Below are 22,552 nucleotides of genomic sequence, written 5' to 3'. Positions count from 1 at the left end.
TTAAAGTTACGTTTTTGGTCCCACATTCATAGCACGCAATGACTAAATAAAGCTTGTGACTATACACATTTGTTGGATGCATTTGCTGTTTGTTTTGGTTGTGTTCAGAAATGTTTTTGCCCAATGGAAATGAATGGTACATAATATATTGTGTCATTTTGGAGTCACTTTTATTGTAAATAAGAATAGAATATGTTTATAAACCCTTCTACATTAATGTGGATGCTACAATGATTACGGATATGTGAATGAATCGTGAATAATGATTAGTGAGAAAGTTAGACGCACAAATATCACAAATATCATACCACAAAACATACTAACCTCTCACCATTACAATAACAGGAGAGGTGTATGAAATGTGTGCGTCTATAACTTTCTCATTCATCATTATTCACAATCATGGTAGCATCCACATTAATGTAGAAGTTTAGAAAAATATTATATTCTTATTAGATTGTGTAGAAATGCAGGAAATTAGCTTCAGATGCCCCCAAACATTTCTAAGACAGTTGACTATTTACCTTACTGAGGTGATGTAAATAAGAATAAAGTAATTATATTGTATTGTATTTTACTCTGTTCTTGCTAACGCACTTATTTCTAAACAAGTCTGCTCTCAGATTAAAAGATAACGATAGTACCGTTTTTCATTTAGCCACACCCTATGAGCTATGACTCCACCCAATAACATCCTTTCTCGTCAGTGTAAACGGAAATGTAAAGTGACCAAGAACAATTACCACGTTAGCGTTTTTATTGTTGTTATTTAGACGTTTATTAAAACCCTGGAACTCAAACTATGACTCATTAAACTGCACAGCATCACATACTTACCCCCAGGTAGTGTTTAATTCGCGTTGAGAACAGGACTTGGTTGATAGATGTTATCTAGGTAACGTTAGCTACCTAGCTGCTAACAATGGCTAACTGTATGGTTTTTCACACTGAAATAGCCTCCATTATGGAGGTGCTAGCGAATGCAGCCGTGGCTGACATCTGTAAACTCGTAGACAACGACTATGCAGTGTTTCGTTTGGAAATTTCTCAAAGCCAGAAAGAAAACCGGGCATTGCGGAGGAAACTACAGCTACTCGAACTGAAGGTGGCAAGGGAGCGCGTCCTCGCCAGTCGCCCCAGTAGTGTCAAGATCCTCGACCGATACAGAGGAATGGCAAGAGGTACATTTAGCAGAAGGCCAAGGCTGAGCGGCCTGTCGCTGTTCAAATATAGCTAAGTGCCTGTCGCCCGGTTCCCCTCTGCACATGTGTTCAGATGTGTTACCCAGAATTGGGTCATGGTCAGTTTTTGGATAATATGCAGTAATTCCCCTCATTACTTAACTATATTGCACAAAGACGCAATCTCATATTCTAACCAGATAATTGATTTACTGCATTCCTATTATTTACTCAATGAAAACAACAGGATGCATGGAACATAATCAGTCTATAAATAGTATATCAATAAATTATTCAAATTGTTACCTTATATCCTTGTCAATTCTAGACATTTGTCAACTGTCTATAGTGTACAGTATAGCATTAACTAATATAGCTAACCTAACCACCTCTTTTACCCCAATCACTCTCTCGGGTGAAGGACAGCTCACTGAAGGCCACAGGAGCTTTGTGAAGCCAGTGGGACACAATACATGGATAGATGACCAACCAGATACTGTTGATGAGGGGAGTGGAACCTCAATCCAGCACGTTATCGTGATAGAGGTTAGTGTAATAGTGTTACATTAAAATTACAGTATATCAAATGTGACCAGTTTATTTCAGAAAGGTACCCATCAGCTATTAATTTGCTTACATCCTAATTGTTCTGCCATAGGAGAGCTTGTGAGACTTCCCTACAACAATGTTATTCAATGCTTGTGTCAGTCTGCAGATGCAGAGGATCCAGGTCATGGGGTCAAGCAGCACAGGTCTGAAGGAGAGGGCCCAAGGCAAAGCGGAGACATCCAGACTGGAGTGGCTGGTGCGCCCTATGAAGCCATGGAGGACCCCACCACCTCTGCGCCCCAGCCCAGGACCCGACTCAGCATCACGGAGGTCAGTGGAAGGCCCGACGCCGTCCTCAAGTCAGAGACAGACACCAAGCCTTTAACTGTAACACAAAGGCTCTTACACAGAGGATCTGACCACATATCAGACCCAGAGAGACTGGGGCAGGGGCCACTGAGCTGTCCTCCTGCTTCAGGCTCAGAGTATTTACCGGTATTTCACCAGAGCCAGAGGATGGTTCATTCCCGTGGGGATGGCTATGGTGACGCATTAGACACTGGCGGTGATGATCCATCTTGTTCTTACACTACAGAGATGGGCCCTGGCAACATGCCTTTGGGTTTAGAGACACAGACTGATCTGTCTAGAGGGGACTGGAACCGGTACAGTAGTAGGGTACCTGAAGGGTGCCTAGATAAGAAAGGGGAGGTTATAGTCATAGATGAGGTGACTGTGAAAATGGAGGGCGACGCTCCTCTGACATGGAATGCAGACAAGACTCACTTAGGAGAAGGACACTCTCAGGGAAACACCAGGGACTTTTTAGAGACAAAAATAAATGTTGCGACCCACTCCCCTTTGCACGCGTTCAGGGATCGCGACTCAGTGTCCACATCGATGGCACCATCCAATTCACATGGCCGCATCCTCTTTGATCAGGTACTGAACTCAAACGACAGGGCTGGAGCCCAGGCTCAGGGAGGGGGAGCCACATCAGGCAATAGTAAAGAGAAACGGTTCTTCTGCATGTTCTGTAACAAAGGCTTCAGCTGCCCCCAGAAGGTGGAGATCCACCAGAGGGTCCACACAGGGGGGAAGCCCTTCAGCTGTACCCAGTGTCAAATGCGCTTCGCCCAGGCTCGTGGCCTGAAGAGGCACCAGAGGGTCCACACAGGGGTGAAACCCTACAGCTGCCCCCAGTGTGAGAAGAGGTTCTCCCGCCAGGACCATCTGAAGATGCACCTGAAGGTCCACACAGGAGAGAAGCCGTTTGCCTGTATGCACTGCGGGAAGAGGTTCTCAGAGAGGAGATACCTCAGGATACACCAGCAGAAAAATCATTCCACTGGATAGCTTAGAACAAACCCTGCATTAAAGACGAAGATTAATTTTTATTGTTGTCAGCACAAACGATCCACAGATGCATTTGGAATAACGAGAGTTAAGCCCAGTTCAGATGCAACAGCCGACATGAGACAAGATAAAACTAGCTAGTTTTAAAATGTTATGTTGTACAACAGCTGACTAAAGAGGAGGCATTCAGATCAAGAAGACGAGACGTGCAGTTGAGACCGTTTCCACGGTAATGGTGCCTCTACAATGACATGATGCAACAAAGTTGCCACTTGTTGTAGCAAGTGAGCGTCATGAAATACATGCACCAGAAACAGGGTACACCTTGGGCCCGACTTAGGAATTTATGCCTTTCCTACGCACTTCTCAGTATTTGGTATTCAGACTTACCTTATTCAGTCACATAATGCTCTCTGCAGGTGTGGCTACCTTGCGTGCTCTGAATAAATTTCATTCAACTGCTGAAAACCCTCCTCTTGCTGGCTAACAGATTTTCTCGTGGAGTTTTCATTCAATGGGGTTTTCAGCACATTCATCTTACATTACATTTTTTGGGGCATTTAGAAGACACTCTTATCCAGAGCGACTTACAGTAAGTAGTTAGTGCATACATTTTCATACTTTTTCTTACTGGTCCCCAGTGGGAATCAAACCCACAACTGTGGCGTTCCAAGTGCCATGCTCTACCAACTGAGCCACACAGGACCTTTTTTTGCTTAAGCCATCCCTTTAAATACGGTGTCACTTTTGAATTAGAATTATATCGACAGACTCAATAGAATACATCGAGAGAACGAGGTCAGAATATAGGGATCATTGAAAGAAAGCCATCTATGCATATTCTTCTCTGTTTTTGCACTAACTGGTAGATTTAAAAATAGTCTGAATTTGTAGGCACATTTTTGGGTTAGGAAAGTATGTATGAATAAAAATAAACGGTTTGGACAGCCTTTATGCAGAAAATATATTGATGAATAAAAAATAGTGGTTTGATTCATCCTGAAATTTGTCATATTCAAGTTCAATCCATAAAATATTGGAAGGTGGAAAAAAGTGTACAATAGGGATTGAACAGTAATCCTATAAATCTACCCTAATTTCTTACTAATCGTGAAACTATATGACAACATTCCAGTCGTCATGAACCGTGCACCAGGTTCCAGGTTTAAACTGCTACGTGTGGTCTGAGTTCCATAATGATTCAAATAGGCTACATGTCCCAAATTATTGCACAACGTTAGCCTAATATGATCCACTATTGCTAGCGACTCTCTGGAACAATTTACAAGGATGTGACAGAGGAAAGAAAGGTAAACGGAATGGAATGATGCGAAAATAAATGTACGTGGGTATTACTGAAGGTGGCTCCCGATAGTGGCTAATATTAAACATGATACAAATTGTAAAATAAAACGTGGAAAAGCCTGGGCATATAATCAAAACCTTCATACATCAACTCGGCAGGTTCAGCCCCACAGAATCCTATAGTTTGGGTCTCCAAATTTCATCCACGCAAATTATGAGGGCACACAATTAATATTCGGAATAACGGCGGCGCTATTTATATCTTATTTCACTGGAAAAGGGGCCTCAATACATGTCATGTTGATATGATTTTCGGTTTGCTTCGATATGGCTGGTTTCACATTTTCCTCCGGGGATCATAAGGAAAAATAATCTAAAACAATTGCCATGTGTATTTATAATCCCCTTCTCCAAACGGATTACTCATTTACCTAGCTTTTACCAATAGCTCTTATCAATTTATAAATTACAGTGCATAGAAATAACAGCATTTTCCATCAGAAAAACATTTAGTAGATACTTTTTCCACTTGGAATATGGCAGGTTGGCTTGACCTTGTGCATGGTTAAAAATGAATTACGTTCCATTTACGCACGCTTAAATTGGGTCAGAATCGAGGCCATAGTAACTTGTCAGATAGGCTAGCCATGTGCTTAGCTAGCTCCTTAAGACCATCGTGTCTCATCTTATGTACAGTGGGGAGAACAAGTATTTGATACACTGCCGATTTTGCAGGTTTTCCTACTTACAAAGCATGTAGAGGTCTGTCATTTTTATCATAGGTACACATCAACTGTGAGAGACGGAATCTAAAACAAAAATCCAGAAAATCACATTGTATGATTTTTAAGTAATTACTTTGCATTTTATTGCGTGACATAAGTATTTGATCACCTACCAACCAGTAAGAATTCCGGCTCTCACAGACCTGTTCGTTTTTCTTTTAGAAGCCCTCCTGTTCTCCACTCATTACCTGTATTAACTGCACCTGTTTGAACTTGTTACCTGTATAAAAGACACCTGTACACACACTCAATCAAACAGACTCCAATCTCTCCACAATGGCCAAGACCAGAGAGCTGTGTAAGGACATCAGGGATAAAATTGTAGACCTGCACAAGGCTGGGATGGGCTACAGGACAATAGGCAAGCAGCTTGGTGAGAAGGCAACAACTGTTGGCGCAATTATTAGAAAATGGAAGAAGTTGAAGATGACGGTCAACCACCCTCGGTCTGGGGCTCCATGCAAGATCTCACCTCGTGGGGCATCAATGATCATAAGGAAGGTGAGGGATCAGCCCAGAACTACACGGCAGGACCTGGTCAATGACCTGAAGAGAGCTGGGACCACAGTCTCAAAGAAAACCATTAGTAACACACTACGCCGTCATGGATTGAAATCCTGCAGCGCACGCAAGGTCCCCCTGCTCAAGCCAGCGCATGTCCAGGCCCGTCTGAAGTTTGCCAATGACCATCTGGATGATCCAGAGGAGGAATGGGAGAAGGTCATGTGGTCTGATGAGACAAATAGAGCTTTTTGGTCTAAACTCCACTCGCCGTGTTTGGAGGAAGAAGAAGGTTGAGTACAACCCCAAGAACACCCTCCCAACCGTGAAGCATGGAGGTGGAAACATAATTCTTTGGGGATGCTTTTCTGCAAAGGGGACAGGACGACTGCACCGTATTGAGGGGAGGATGGATGGGGCCATGTATTGCGAGATCTTGGCCAAAAACCTCCTTCCCTCAGTAAGAGCATTGAAGATGGGTCGTGGCTGGATCTTCCAGCATGACAACGACCCGAAACACACAGCCAGGGCAACTAAGGAGTGGCTCCGTAAGAAGCATCTCAAGGTCCTGGAGTGGCCTAGCCAGTCTCCAGACCTGAACCCAATAGAAAATCTTTGGAGGGAGCTGAACGTCCGTATTGCCCAGCGACAGCCCCGAAACCTGAAGGATCTGGAGAAGGTATGTATGGAGGAGTGGGCCAAAATCCCTGCTGCAGTGTGTGCAAACCTGGTCAATAACTACAGGAAACGTATGATCTTTGTAATTGCAAACAAAGGTTTCTGTACCAAATATTAAAAGTTCTGCTTTTCTGATGTATCAAATACTTATGTCATGCAATAAAATGCAAATTAATTACTTAAAAATCATACAATGTGATTTTCTGGATTTTTGTTTTAGATTCCGTCTCTCACAGTTGATGTGTACCTATGATAAAAATGACAGACCTCTACATGCTTTGTAAGTAGGAAAACCTTCAAAATCGGCAGTGTATCAAATACTTGTTCTCCCCACTGTATCTGAACTGAGTTTAACAGATTTCAGTGTTGAATATTCCTGGGTGGAATATTGCATCCAGACATTGTGGGATATACAGTTGCTAGTGAAAGTCTATACACCCCTTGCACAGTCTTCACATTTTGCTGTCTTCAAATTAAATCTAAAAAGGGATGGCATGAGTTTCTTTCCTACCCATCTACACAACCTACTCCACATTTTCAAAGTGAAATAAAAATGATAGATCATTTTCCAAATGTATAAAATATTGAAAAACGACCATGTCTTGATTGCGTATGTCTTCACAACCCAGAGTTAATACTTGGTGGAAGCACTTTTGGCAGCCAGTACAGCTGTGAGTCACTTTGAATAAGATTCTACCAACTTTGCACAACTCTTAGGGCCACATATATCCATTGTGTTTGTCAAAATTGCTCAAGCTCAGTAAATGTGGTTGGGAATCATTGATGGCGAGCAATATTCAAACCTTGTCTCTGATTTTCAAGCAAATTAGTTCAGGACTGAGACTGGACTACTCAGGAATACTCAACACCTCTTGGAAGCTATTCTTCTTTGTCTTTGGCATTAAATGTGTATAATTGTCCTGCTGAACAATAAAACACTATCCCAGAGTTAGGTTTTCAGAAGACTGATGGGGATTTCCTTTAACCTGGGCTTTGCTCCTTTCATATTTCTTTTGATCCTGACAAAGTCTCCAGTCCCTGCCGGTGACAAGCATACCCATGACATAATGCTGCCACTCTATGTTCTATAATCTTTCTTTCACTTTGAAAATGTGGAGTAGATTGTGTAGATCAGAAGGAAAAACGTTCAATTTAATACTGTATGTATACACTGCAAGAGGTGGGTAGACTTCACCAGGCAATTTATAAGGCATATATTAGCCTGAAAATAATGTTACATATTGTGTTTGTACTGTGTAAGCTATATGATGTTCACAAGTGCCTATTTTCATTACTTCCATTCAACTACTTAATTTTTTCCTAAGACAATTTTAATAAGAAAATTAATGCAGTTGATCAAGTTCATGCAGATTTTTTGTATGTATGGTTTTTATATGGTGTATTAAAAGATGCAATATGCAGAAATCACTTCCATTTCCTGGTTGCTAACATTCTAATAGTTTGTGACAAAGCAAGCAGACATAGTGTAGAGAATCATTGTACCATCTAAACCGCTGTGAAATATGTTTTCCATAACCAAAAATGTTGTATTTTCAGCTGTTTAAAGCTGGTGTAAAAGACGCAAAGATGAAACTTAAGAAGGGGAAGCATAAAAAAAGTTCATATAGAACAGATCTACCACTTCTTAGACTTATAGACAGACCTATAACTCACATTTCTATGTGAATTTGGTCAGGTTGCCCAAAAAGTTACATATTGCAGCTTTAAAACTTGTTTATGTTTAATAAAAACAAAATGAGACTTTTTATTCTAAGACTTTCATTGAGACTTTCTTTAGTACACATCACATCCGATCTCACCCTATTCTGCATACACACAACAGTGCTTTATAACCATTATAGACTTACTAAATATACCTACAAAAACCCACACATGTACACGTCAAAACACACTGAACAAAAATATAAACTCTACATGTAATGTGTTTGTCCCATGTTTCATGAGCTGAGAAAAAAAATCCCTGACATTTTCTATATGCACAAATTTGTTTACACCCCTGTTAATGAGTATTTACATTTAGCCAAGATAATCCATCCACCTGACAGGTGTGGCATATCAAGAAGTTGATTAAACAGTGTGATCATTACACAGGTGCACCTTATGCTGTGATCTTGCCATCACTGCCTCTAGAGGAGGCAAGAAGAAGGTGCAACTGGCATGCTGCCTGCAGGAATGTCCACCAGAGCTGTTGCCAGAGATTCTAATGTTAATTTCTCTACCATAAACTGCCTCCAACTTCGTTTTATAGAATTTGGTAGTACGTCCAATCAGCCTCACAGCTATAGACCACGTCAGCCTTGGAGTATTTCTGTCTGTAATAAAGCCCTTTTGTGCGGAAAAACTCATTCTGATTGGCTGGGCCTGGCTGCCAAGTGGGTGGGCCTATGCCCTCCAAGGCCCACCCATGGCTGCACCCCTGCCCAGTCATTTGAAATGCATAGATTAGGGCCTAGTTCATTTATTTCAGTTGATTGATTTCCTTATATGAACTGTAACTGTAAAATCTTTGAAAATGTTGCGTGTTGTGTTTATATTTTTGTATAGTTTAGTTGGGTTTGGCTGATGACGACTTTTGACTTATCATAGGCGACTAATATTTACCAACAACATCATATTCATGTCCACCATGATGGGCTTAACAACAGTGAAGTCATTCTGTAACTACAGTATTGGACTCAAACGTAGTGGGGATGGGTAAACACTCCATGTTGAAAGTGTGTTTATTATCTGTGTGTACGTACCTGAGGGAGTGTATGTCTGTAATCTGTATCACCTGTTTCTTCCAGGAGGAGGAGGGTCCAGAGATACTGCTGGTGAAGGAGGAAGGGTGTGAGGAGGGTCTGGGGAACCCTGAGGGGACCATGGTCATGGAGGACAACCAGACTACACCTCCTCCTGAACCCACAGAGGAACCAGCTGAGCAGCACAGGACCACACACAGTCTCACTGAGGTGAGTCTGTGTGAACTACTGTCTGAATGGTATTAGGTCAGGGCCCTTATCCACAAAGCCTCTCAGAGTAGGAGTGCTGATCTAGGATCAGTTTTGTCTTTTAGATCATAATGAATGACTATGTAGACAGGTGGGGACCTGATCTTCGATCAGCACTTCTACTCCGATACTCTTTGTGGATACGGGCCCAGGTCTTGATTACATTTGTGTGGAACCATGCCTTTGAATTATCAAACCATTAAATAGTATCAAGTGATCAAATCAACTAACATGTTTGCATAGTACTCATAGCAATCCCTCATTGCCCAATCAGAAGATGCTCCATAGCAGGGTGCTCATTTCAGATTTCTTGATCCAACATAGTCTCACTCTGTATCTATTACAGTCAGTAGACATGGAGGATGGGAAGCCTGATCTGCTGCTAGTCAAAGAGGAGACAATAGAGGACGGACCAGAGAGCATTGATCTGCTGAGTGGACTAAAGTTGGGGGAGCAAGGTAAGGGAGAAATACATATAGCACATTGAATAGTGATGCGCCTATTTTTCTTCATTCATACATCAAATGAAATCAATACAACTTATGTTTGCATACAAAAACACACAATGTATGAACTTGACCAGATAATTGACAAAAAAAAATGAATATGTAGAGTTCTCTTCCATGTTTGTAAAGTCTATTTTCTAAACTCTTCCTGCAGGTGGTTGGCTGGAGGCTAACAGAGGAGACTGGGCGACCATCTTGGATTACCAGACCCAGACCGGTGCAGCCAAGGGCCTAAGGGACAACATCACTGAGCAGGCCAGGACCAGAGGCGACATAGTGGAGGTCAGTGGATGGGACAGCGTCTTGAACTCTGGGCTGGGGAACAACACTGTTAACTACAACCAGAAACAGACTGTCGAACACAAAACAACAACCGAACTTAGTCTGCATGACAACAGACTGGCTGAGACCAGGGCGAGGCATAGCTTTGGTCTGCGGGGACGGGAAGGTGTCGGTATGCGGCGGGAGAGAACACACACAGACTCGGCTAGCGATGCTACGTCCTGCTCCTATAGTTGTGATTCAGAGAGACTGATGACGCCTCAGGTTAACCCCCTAACAGGTGCTGCCTTCAGCCTGCCTTCTATAGGATCTATCAACTGGAACATGGACCCTGTGACAACACAGACACTCCCTGGCCTTCATCCTCCTCACACTCTCCTTATGTTAAACCAAACATCAGACAATGCCAGTTCCTCAACACTAAATGGCTACACTAGCCCATTGACAAATGACAGTAGTAGAGACAGAATCAGTAAAGGTGGCAGCGCCCTAGAGAAGCGCTTCACGTGTTTGTTCTGTGGGAAAGCCTTCAGTTTCCCCCAACAGGTGGAGATCCACCAGAGGATGCACACGGGGGAGAAACCGTACGGCTGCCACCTGTGCCGGGCCACTTTCTCCCAATCGTCCAGCCTGAATAGGCACCAAAGAGTACACACAGGGGAGAAACCCTTCAGCTGTACCCAGTGTAACATGCGCTTTGCCCATGCTGGCAACCTGAAGAGACACCAGAGGGTCCACACAGAGGAGAAACAATACAGCTGACCCCAGTGTGAGAAGAGATTCTCCTGCTAGCACCAGCTGAAGATGCACATGAAGATCCACACAGGAGAGAGGTGGTTCGCACTGCAGGAGGAGGTTCTCAGAAAGGAGCTACCTCAGGATACACCTGCAGAAAAACCATTCCACTCTATAACATAGAAAGTAACTATTCCACTTAATCGAGTCTGCGGTGCATTAAAAACAAACATGAATTGTCATTATTGTCAGCAGAAAATATATTTTTGATTTGACCTTTATTTTAACAGGGAGTCAACATTGAGACCAGGGTCTCTTTCACAAGGGAGCCCTGCATATACAATGAATAGGACAAAATAAAATCAGATACAATGTAAAACAAAGAAATAAAGCACAACACAAATGTTCAAGAAAAACAGTTACATTCCTCTGTAAGAATTGCCAGAACGGCACCAGAACATTCAATTGTAATGTATTTTGTAGTTGGTTCCAGCAATGAGGTGCATTTAAAACTAAAAGTGGATTTACCTAGTTCGGTGGAGACCCTAGGAACCTCAAGAGTTAACCAACCCTGTAAACGGGTTTGGGATCTCATGTTTTTATACTTCAACAACAAAGTTAGGTAAGTTGGAAACTTGTGTAGTAAAGCTTTGTAACAAAAAGGGACTTGAATGAGGACCAGCCAACCTTTTGATACAGGATGCAGTGGTGAGTATTACACAGATGCATTTGGAATTACTAAAGTAACAGATGTGTTGAATATTCCTGGGTAGTCTATATTGTATCCAGACATTTTGTGATATATAAGGCATATACAATGCCTTCAGAAAGTATTCACACCTCTTGACTTTTTCCACATTTTATTGTGTTCGAGCCTGATTTTAACATTTTGATTTGTTTGTCCCTTGCCTACACACGATGCCCCATAATGTCAAAGTGAAAATGTTTTTAGAAATGTTTACAAATTAATAAAAAAATGAAAAGCTGAAACATCTTTAGTCAATAAGTATTCCACCCTTAAATATGTTCAGGAGTAAAAATGAGCTTAACAAGTCACTCTGTGTGCAATAATAGTGTTTAACATGATTTTTTTATGAATACCCCACACATACAATTATCTGCAAGGGTCCTTCATGCGAGCAATTAATTTTAAACACAGATTAGATTCAACCACAAAGACCAGGGAGGTTTTCCAATGCCTCACAAAGAAGGGCACCAATTGGTAGATGGGTAAAAAAAGCAGACATTGCATATCCCTTTGAGCATGGTGAAGTTATTAATTACACTTTGGATGGTGTATCAATACACTAAAGTAATACTGCAAGAAATGTGGCAAAGCAATACATTTTTTGTCTTAATTTATGGCTGCAATCCCGTTAACGGGATGATATGACAACAGCCAGTGAAAGTGCAGGGAGCCAAATTCAAACAACAGAAATCTCATAATTAAAATTCCTCAAACATACATGTATCTTATACCATTTTAAAGGTAATCTTGTTGTTAATTCCACCAAAGTGTCCGATTTCAAATAGGCTTTTCAGCGAAAGCACCACAAACGATTATGTTAGGTCACAGCAAAATCACAGAAAAACACAGCTATTTCTCCAGCCAAAGACAGGAGTCACAAAAAGCAGAAATAGAGATAAAATGTATCACTAACCTTTGATGATCTTCATCAGATGACACTCATAGGACTTCATGTTACACAATACATATATGTTTTGTTCGATTAAGTTCATATTTATATCCAAAAACCTCAGTTTACATTGGCGCCATGTTCAGAAATGCCTCCAAAATATCCGGAGAAATTGCAGAGAGCCACGTCAAATACCATAAATACTCATCATAAACTTTAATGAAAGATACATGTTTTACATAGAATTAAAGATACACTTGTTCTTAATGCAACCGCTGTGTCAGATTTAAAAATCTTTACGGCAAAAGCACAATATTCAATAATCTGAGAACAGCGTTCAGCCACAAAAGTAAGCCATACAGTTACCCGCCAAATTGTGCAGTCAACAAAACTCATAAAAAGCATTATAAATCTTCACTTACCTTTGCTGATCTTCGTTGGAATGCACTCCCAGGACTCCCACTTCCACAAGAAATGTTTGTTTTGTTCGGTAATGTCCATCATTTATGTCCAAGTAGCTACTTTTGTTAGCGCGTTTAGTACACATATCCAAACGCTCGTGCAGTTCCCGGCGAACATCGGACGAAAACTTCAAAAAGTTATATTACAGGTCGAATAAACTTGTCAAACTAAGTATAGAATCAATCTTTAGGATGTTGTTATCATAAATATTCAATAACGTTCCAACTGGAGAATTCCTTTGTGTCTATAGAAGTAATGGAACGCAAGTCGATATCATGTGGAATGCGCGTGACCAGGACCTGGCTCTCTGCCAGACCACTGACTCAAACAGCTCCCATCCGGCTCAACATCACAGTAGAAGCTTCATTCAACATTCTACAGACTGTTGACATCTAGTGGAAGCCGTAGGAAGTGCAAACAGATCCATATCCTACAGTGTTTTCAATAGGCGATGAGTTGAAAATCGACCAACCTCAGATTTCTCACTTCCTGGTTGGATTTCTTCTTAGGTTTTTGCCTGCCATATGAGTTCTGTTATACTCACAGACATAATTCAAACCGTTTTAGAAACTTCAGAGTGTTTTCTATCCAATACTACTAATAATATGCATATATTAGCAACTTTGACTGAGGAGCAGGCCGTTTACTCTGTGCACCTCTGTGCACCTTTCATCCAAGCTACTCAATACTGCCCCTGCAGCCATAAGAAGTTTTAAATACAAAGTGTTATGTTTGGGGCAAATCCAATACAAGACATTACTGAGTACAACTCTCCACATTTTCAAGAATATAGGTGGCTGCATCATGTTATGGGTATGCTTGTAATCGTTAATTATTGCAGTGTTTTTCAGGATAAAAATGAAACGGAATGGAGCTAAGCAAAATCCCAGAGGAAAACCTGGTTCAGTCTGCTTCCTACCAGACACTGGGAGATGAATTCACCTTTGCAGGACAGTAACCTAAAACACAAAGCCAAATCTACACTGGAGTTGCTTACCAAGAAGTGCATTTTCCTGAGTGGCCGAGTTACAGTTTTGGCTTGCATCTACTTGAGATTCTATGGCAAGACCTGAAAATGGTTATCTAGAGTCTCATCTGAATTCCATGTCAGAAGAGTATCCCCCTCCACTTTCACAGTCACCTCATCTATGACCAGACCCTCCCTTTCCTTATTTAGGCACCCTTCAGAGTATACACTACTACTGTACCGGTTCCAGTCCCCTCTCATTGGATTAGATTACAGTGCCTTCAGAAAGTATTCATACCCCTTGACTTATTCCACATGTTGTTGTTACAGCCAAATTCAAAATTGATTAAAAACATTTTCTCACCCATCTACACACAAAACCCCATAATGACAAAGTGAAAACAGGTTTATTGAAAATTAAGTACAGAAATGTATAATTTACATAAGTATTCACACCCGAGTCAATACTTTGTAGAAACACCTTTGGCAGCGATTACAGCTGTGAATCTTTCTGGGTACGTCTCCAAGAGCTTTCAAAACCTGCATATTATTTTCAAACTTCATCAAGTTCTATCAAATTGCTTGTTAATAAATGCTAGATAACAATTTTCAGGTCTTGCCATAGATTCTCAAGTAGATGTAAGTCAAAACTGTAACTCGGTCACTCAGGAAAATTCACTGTCTTCTTGGTAAGCAACTCCAGTGTAGATTTGGCCTTGTGTTTTAAAAAAGATTTTACCAGATATTATTCATCCTGATCAGACAGGTTTTTTACATGGACGATATATTGGAGATAATATACGACAATTACTTGAACATTATGAAACATCGAAGATACCAGTTATGATCTTCATAGCAGATTTTGAAAAGACGTTTGATAAAGTACGACTAGAATTTATATATAAATGCCTGTATTACTTTAATTTTGGTGAATCTCTTATACAATGGGTTAAAGTTAAGTACAGCAACCCCAGATGTAAAATAGTAAATAATGGTTACTTCTCAGAAAGTATTGAGCTTTTTAAGTAAAACAAGGCTGTCCGTTGTCTCCATATCTATTTTTTATGGCCATTGAAATGCTAGCTATTAAAATTAGATCCAACAAGAACATGAAGTCCACAATCTGGATCCCTGCACAGTCTCATTGAAGATCTTGATCACTTTTCTAGCCTTTCTGGATTAAAACCTAATTATGACAAGTGCACCATATTATGTATTAGATCGTAAAAAAAATACAGTGTTTACCATGTAGTTTACCAATAAAATGGGCGGATGGTGAAGTAGACATACTTGGTATTCACATCTAAAAAATATAATTGAATTTAACACAATTCATTTCAATAGAAAGTTAGCAAAAATAGATACGATTCTGCAACCATGGAGAGGTAAATACTTGTCTATTTATGGAAAAATCACATTGATTAACTCTTTGGTCCTATCACAGTTTACTTACTTACTAATGGCACTGCCTACTCCAGATGACTCGTTTTTTAAATCATATGAGCAAAAAATATTTCATTTTATTTGGAATGCTAAGCCAGACAAAATTAAACGAGCATATTTATATAATGAATATGAGTTTGGGTGGCTAAAATGATTAAATATTAAAGCTTATAGATTATTAAGAAAGGCTCATCCTTTGTTCAAAAATTGCCTTTTTGCCTTCATACAGATTACAACTTCTCATTTCTGACTAATTGAAAATGAAATTTTGTTTAAAGTATCGCCCTTTCTTAAACAAGCCATACAAAGCTGGTAACAATTTCAGTTTTATCCTCCAGAAAAGATAGAACAAATATTACAACAAATGTTATGGTTACACTCAAATATACTGATTATTAAAAAAACATTTTGTTAAATGGTATTATATTTATTAATTATATTTTGAATAGAAACTGAGGAGTTATGTCACATATGCAGTTATCGAAAATATATGTGAATATCTGCTCAATCCAAATTTACAACCAACTGATTGCAGCGCTACCACAAAAATGGAGGAGGCAAGTGGAAAAGGGAGAAGGTAGGGAACTTGTTTGCCTACCATATATTAAAGATACAAATTGGCTGAAAGGAACTGGCATAAATAGAAAAATATACCAGTTTCATCTGAGGACAAAAATGTTGACAGCTGCGCCATACAGGTTGCCAAATAAATGGGGAGGAGATTTTCGATGTACCAATTCCATGGCACATGGTTTATGAACTGGTACAAAATCTACACTTGATTCAACACTTAGAGTTTTTCAATTTAAATTATTATATAACATACTTGCCACCAACAGAATGCTATATATATGGGGCATACAACAATCTCAGCTCTGTAGATTTTGTTGCGAAGAGACAGAATCAATAGATCATTTATTCTGGTATTGCCCCTATGTAAGCTTGTTTCTGGTCACAGGTTCAGGAATGGTTAAAAAATCACAACATGCACTTAAAATTAACCTTACAAATAGCAGTGTTGGGCGATTTGGAAAAACATAGTCAGTCAATAAATAATATAAAAGTACTCGTAGGAAAGGTTTTCATCTTTAGTTTACAATCTGTGGATAATATACGATTGGAAAGGTTTAAACATTTTGAAAAACAACACAATTTAAAAATATATGGCACATGGAAACCAAACGAGGGTGGTCTATGGTGATAGGTGGGATGGGCTGAGAGTGGCTGAGGGTTGGGATTAAAAAGCTTATGTTTGGTAATGTATTATTGTTATGTGACTGCTTTATATAAAAGTACCATGTATGGAAAATGTATGTATATGTAGCAAAAAAAGCTGTTAAAAAAACTACGATATTTGTCCTATGAAGAGAGGGGGGGGGGGTGGAGGGGTTAATAAAAATATATATAAATAAAAAAATATATATACAAAGACTAAAAAAAAAGAATGGTCCACCACCCAAATTGCATCCAGCCAACTTGACACAATTGTGGGATACCTTGGAGTCAACATGGGCCAGCATCCCTGTGGAACGCTTTCGACACCCTGACAGTCCATACCCTGACAAATTGAGGCTGTTCTGAGGGCAAAATGGAGGGTTGCAACTCAATATTAGGAAGGTGTTCCTAATGTTTGCTATACTTAGTGTGTTTGTGCATATATAAATATGTCTATAGACATTATGGACAGTATATGAATAGAAAAGGTATGTACAGCAGTAGTTATATAGGATGAGCCTTGACTAGAATACAGTATATACATATGAAGTGGGTAAAACAGTATGTAAACATTATTAAAGTGACCAGTGTTCAGTGACTATGTACATAGGGCAGCAGTCGAAGGTGAAGGGTAAAGTATGAGGTGGTGGCTGGCTATTAACAGTGACTAAGGTTCAGGGCAGGCTACTGAGCGGAGGCCAGCTAGTGGTGACTATTTAATAGTCTGATGGCCTGGAGATGGAAGCTGTTTTTCATTCTCTCGGCCCCAGCTGTGATGCACCAGTACTGTCTCCACCGTCTGGATGGTAGAAGGATGAACAGGCCTGTCTCCTCACCTTCATCTAACCTCCCGGGTGGCGCAGTGGTCTAGGGCACTGCATCGCAGTGCTAGCTGCGCCACCAGAGTCTCTGGGTTCGCGCCCAGGCTGGGCTGGGTTCGCGCCCAGGCTCTGTCGCAGCCGGCCGCAACCGGGAGGTCCGTGGGGCGACGCACAATTGGCATAGCGTCGTCCGGGTTAGGGAGGGTTTGGCCGGTAGGGATATCCTTGTCTCAGTATGTATAAAAAAAATAAAAAAAATGTAATAAAAAAAAATGTATGCACTCTACTGTAAGTCGCTCTGGATAAGAGCGTCTGCTAAATGACTAAAATGTAAATGTAAATCTACACTGATTGAAGTGGATTTAACAAGTGACACCAATAACGGATCATATACTAAACAAAAATATAAACGCAACATGCAACAATTTCAAAGATTATCCTGAGTTACAGTTCATATGAAGGAAATCAGTCAATTCAAATAAATGAATTAGGTCATAATCTATGGATTTCACATGACTGGGAATACAGATATGCATCTGTTGGTCACAGACACCTTAAAAAAAGGTAGAGGAGTGGATCAGAAACCCAGCCAATATCTGGTGACCACCATTTGCCTCATGCAGCGCGACACATCTCCTTCGCATAGAGTTGATCAGGCTGTTGATTGTGGCCTGTGGAATGTCCCACTCCTCTTCAATGGCTGTGCAAAGTTGCTGGATCTTGGCGGGAACTGGAACACGCGGTCGTACTCGTCAATCCAGAGCATCCCAAAAATGCTCAATGGTGTCTGGTGAGTATGCAGGTAATGGAAGAACTGGAACATTTTCAGCTTCCAGGCATTGTGTACAGATCCTTGTGACATTGGGCTGTGCATTATCATGCTGAAACATGAGGTGATGGTGGCGGATGAGTGGCACAACAATGGGACTCAGGATCTCGTCACAGTATCTTTGTGCATTCAAATTGCCATCAATAAAATGCAATTGTGTTCATTATCTATAGCTTATGCCTCCCCATACCATAACTCCACACCACCACCACGGGGCATTCTGTTCACAACGTTGACGTCAGCAAATCGCTCGCCCGCAAGACGCCATACTGTCTGCCATCTGCCCGGAATTCATCCGTGAAGAGTACACTTCTCCAGCGGGCCAGTGGCCATCTAAGGTGAGCATTTGCCCACTGAAGTCGGTTACGATGACGAACTGCAGGTATGTCAAGACCCTGGTGAGGGCAACGAGACGGTTTCTGGGTGGCTCAGACAACCCCGCAGGTGAAGAAGCCGGATTTTGTGTGTATGGAACATTTCTGGGAACTTTTATAACGGCTCATGAAACAAGGGACGTTCTGATATTTTTTTATTTAAAAATAACAATAATTGTGCAGTGAAAAAGTATGTGCCTCCTTTTGGATTTTCTCTATTTCCACATATTTTTGATACTCATCAGATCTTCAACCAAAACCTAATATCAGATAAAGGGAACCTGAGTTTACAAATAACCCCCCAAAATATATATTTTATTTAACAAAGTTATGCAACACCCAATTCCACTGTGTGAAAAAATAATTGCCCCCTTACACTCAATAACTGGGTGTGCCACCTTTAGCTGCAATGACTGCAACCAAATGGTTCCTGTAGTTGTTGATCAGTCTCTCATGTCACTGTGGAGGAATTTTCGCCCACTTTTGCATGCAGAACTGCTTTAACTCAGCGACATTTGTGGGTTTTCAAACAGTAAATGCTCGTTTCAAGTCTGGCCACAACATCTCAATTGGGATTAGGTCTGGACTTTGACTAAGCCATTACAAAACTTCACATTTGTTGCTTTTTAACCATTTTCATGTAGACTTGATTGTGTGTTTTGGATCATTGTCTTGCTGCACGACCCAGCTGTGCTTCAGCTTCAGCTCAAAGACGGATGGCCTGACATTCTCCTGTAGAATTCTCTGATACAGAGCAGAACTCATGGTTCCTTTCTATTAAGGCAAGTCGTCAAGGTCCTGAGGCAGCAAAGCATCCCCAAACCATCACACTATTTTCCGGACACTGACATTACGCGTTCTGATCCTTCTTAAATATTGTTTTTCTGTGTATTGTTTTGTATTGTTAGGTACTGTTGGAGCTAGAAACATAAGCATTTCGCTGCACCTGCGATACCATCTGCAAAATATGTCTACATGACAAATAAAATTTGATTCAAAGGTCTTGATTGATTTTGTCTTAAGTGTGGGAACATGCCTTTGAATGATCAAACCATTAAAGTGTAAAGCAATCAAATCAACTAACGTTTGCATAGTACTCATGACAATCCTTCATTGCCCAATCAGAAGATGCTCCATAGCAGGGTGCTCATATCAGTTTTCTTGATCCAACATCCTCTCACTCTGTATCTCTTACAGTCAGTAGACATGGAGGATGGGAAGCCTGATCTGTTGCTGGTCAAAGAGGAGACAGTAGAAGACAGACCAGAGAGCATTAATCTGCTGAGTGGACTAAAGATGGGGGAGAAAAGTAAGGGAGAAATACATATAGCCTACATACAGTAATATATTTTCAATGGGAATAATGATGCACCTGGCTATACTTTTTTCTTAATTCATAAAATTAAACAACTTATGTTTACATACAAAAAACACACAAACATTATAATGTATTAACTTCACCAGGTAATTGACAAAATACTTCATATGTAAAGTTTTCTCTGCCATGTTTGTAAAGTATATTTTCTAAACTCTTCCTGCAGGTGGTTGGCTGAAGGCTAACAGAGGAGACTGGGGAGCCATCTCGGATTCCCAGACCCAGACCGGTGCAGGCAAGGACCCAGGGGACAACATCATTGAGCAGGCCAGGACCAGAGGTGACATATTGGAGGTCAGTGGATGGGACAGCGTCCTCAACTCCGGGCTGGTGAACAACTTTGTTGACCACTACCAGAAACAGACAGTCGAACACAAAACAACATCCGAACTCAGTCTCCATGACAACAGACTGGCTGAGACAAGGGCGAGACTTAGATTTGGTCTGCGGGGATGGGGAGGTGTCCGTATGCAGCTGGAGAGAACAGACACAGACTCGGCTAGCGATGCTCCATCCTGCTCCTATAGTTGTGATTCAAAAAGACTGATTGCACCTCAGGTTAACCCCCTAACAGGTGCTGCCTTCAGCCTGCCTTCTATAGGATCTATCAACTGGAACATGGACCCTGCAACAACACAGACACTCCCTGGCTTTCATCCTCCACACACTCTCCCTATGTTAAACCAGACGTCAGACAATGCCAGTTCCTCCACACTAAATGGCTACACAAGCCTATTGACAAATGACAGTAGTAGTAACGCTATCAGCAGATCTGGTGGCAAAGAGAAGCGCTTCCCATGTTCATTTTGTGGGAAAGCCTTCAGTTTCCCCAAACAGGTGGAAATCCACCAGAGGGTGCACACAGGGGAGAAGCCTTTCGGCTGCCACCTGTGTCGGGCCAGTTTCTCCCACTCCTCCAAGCTGAAAAGGCACCAAAGGGTCCACACAGGGGAGAAACCCTACAGCTGCCCCCAGTGTGAGAAGAGGTTCTCCCACCAGCACCACTTGAAGAGGCACCTGAAGGTCCACACGGGAGAGAGGCAGTTTGCCTGTACCCACTGAAAATGAATTTTGTTGGATTTAGATGTATAGGAAAGTGGATGATGTGAACTGAGGATGATGAGGCAGAGTAGATGATTATGGTGATGGTGTCTGTAAAAATGCTTTCTCCCTTTGATTGATACTGCTTTATAGTGAGATAATGACAGTGCCTTAATTCATGTTTACTTGACGTGAAGTAGTGAAGCTGTGTGTAATGTAATGTTGAACCTTTTCCAAAGTATTCAAATTAATGTTATAATTTATTGTTTTGTGTAATAAAAGTAATGTAGTTCACATTTGACTATATGACCATTTTGTTTAAATTAAATACAAAATTGACTAACTGCCTAGTTTTTTGTTTGCGTCATTGCAGCGACTGATTTTTCCTTATTACGGTCGAACCAAAACGTTATACTTAATTCTTGAATCAAACTTAAAAATAGGCCTCCTGAGTGGCACAGTGCTAGCTGTGCCACTAGAGATCCTGGTTCGAGTCCAGGCTCTGACGCAGCCGGCCGCGACGGGGAGACCCATGGGGCGGTGCACAATTGGCCCAGCGTCGTCCGGGTTAGGGGAGGGTTTGGCCGGCAGGGATGTTCCTGTCCCATCGCGCACTAGCGACTCCTGTGGCGGGCCGGGCACAATGCACGCTGACAGATCGCCAGGTGTACGGTGTTTTCCCCGACACATTGGTGCGGCTGACTTCCGGGTTAAGCGGGCATTGTGTCAAGAAGCAGTGCAGCTTGACTGGGTTGTGTTTCGGAGGACGCACGGCTCTCGACCTACGCCTCTCCTGAGTCCGTACGGGAGTTGCAGTGATGGGACAAGACTGTAACTACCAATTGGATACCACAAAATTGGGGCGAAAAAGGGGTACATTTAAGAAAAAAAATAAAACTTTAAAATAAACTCCACTGGCTCCATAATGTTAGGAACTTGAATCACAGTGTTAGATTGGCTTGACTGTGGTTAAACATCATGTTTCTATGTGTACAGCAAAGAATTTCTTATATAAACCTTCATATTCTCTTCTGTGCAATTTGTGTTTACAGTCTGCAGTACACGAGACGTATGTGGCAGGGTCTACAGACAATCACGGATTACAAAGGGAAAACCAGCCACGTCGCGGTCACCGACGTCTTGCTCCCAGACAAGCTAAACACCTTCTGGTGGGGATCATATTTCCGAATTCCCTGAGTGACCTGTTATATATAGCAAATTTCCTATGTGGAGGCAGTGAAGAAAGTTGAAGGGGCAAGTTCTGAAGAAGATATTGCAGTGGATGCACCTCAACCAGTTGCAAATGTTATACGTCAATCAAGTTATCTGGATACAAATATTGTGAATAAGGTGTATTTTGTAGCATTTATAGCTACAGTTATTAACTGCACAAGTTTCCAAGAAGCTGGACATCATTATATCTGTAGCCAAGAAGATTTTGGTCCTCCAAGACTTAACGGCAGAAGCACTGCAAGGACTATGTCGCCAGGAAATGTCCC

The 22,552-nt window shown here is 41.2% G+C and overlaps 1 protein-coding gene across 3 annotated transcripts; it reads left to right on the top strand.

Annotated features, from left to right (window-relative positions):
* Window positions 1–671: 671 nt before the first annotated feature.
* Window positions 672–22,440, top strand: LOC139577664 (uncharacterized). Of its 3 annotated transcripts, XM_071404818.1 has the most exons (9): window positions 676–1,181; window positions 1,603–1,727; window positions 1,890–2,060; window positions 9,163–9,327; window positions 9,713–9,824; window positions 10,027–10,154; window positions 19,835–19,946; window positions 20,179–20,306; window positions 22,106–22,440. In XM_071404818.1, exons 1-9 carry the CDS (start codon window positions 923–925, stop codon window positions 22,301–22,303), a joined length of 1,398 nt encoding a protein of 465 aa, XP_071260919.1. In that variant the 5' UTR covers window positions 676–922; the 3' UTR covers window positions 22,304–22,440. The 3 variants fall into 3 exon arrangements, with proteins under 3 accessions (XP_071260918.1, XP_071260917.1, XP_071260919.1); XM_071404817.1 differs by lacking the exon at window positions 22,106–22,440 and having other exon boundaries at window positions 672–1,181; window positions 1,608–1,727; window positions 20,179–21,397; XM_071404816.1 differs by lacking the exon at window positions 22,106–22,440 and having other exon boundaries at window positions 674–1,181; window positions 20,179–21,397.
* The last annotated feature ends 112 nt before the right edge of the window (window positions 22,441–22,552 follow it).

This window comes from Salvelinus alpinus, chromosome 6 (genome assembly GCF_045679555.1).
Source record: "Salvelinus alpinus chromosome 6, SLU_Salpinus.1, whole genome shotgun sequence".
Classification (NCBI taxonomy): domain Eukaryota; kingdom Metazoa; phylum Chordata; class Actinopteri; order Salmoniformes; family Salmonidae; genus Salvelinus; species Salvelinus alpinus.
Note: the sequence above shows the minus strand (reverse complement) of the source record. Positions and strands in the feature narration are given on the sequence as shown.

What these genes read in the sequence shown, in the direction of transcription:
- LOC139577664 (XM_071404816.1), top strand. Translation starts at nt 923, where the DNA reads ATGGCTAACTGTATGGTTTTTCACACTGAAATAGCCTCCATTATGGAG. An exon ending in CCAGAGGCGACATAGTGGAG is followed by an intron (nt 10,155 to 19,834) that starts GTCAGTGGATGG and finishes TATCTCTTACAG; the next exon opens with TCAGTAGACATGGAGGATGG. An exon ending in ACTAAAGATGGGGGAGAAAA is followed by an intron (nt 19,947 to 20,178) that starts GTAAGGGAGAAA and finishes CTCTTCCTGCAG; the next exon opens with GTGGTTGGCTGAAGGCTAAC.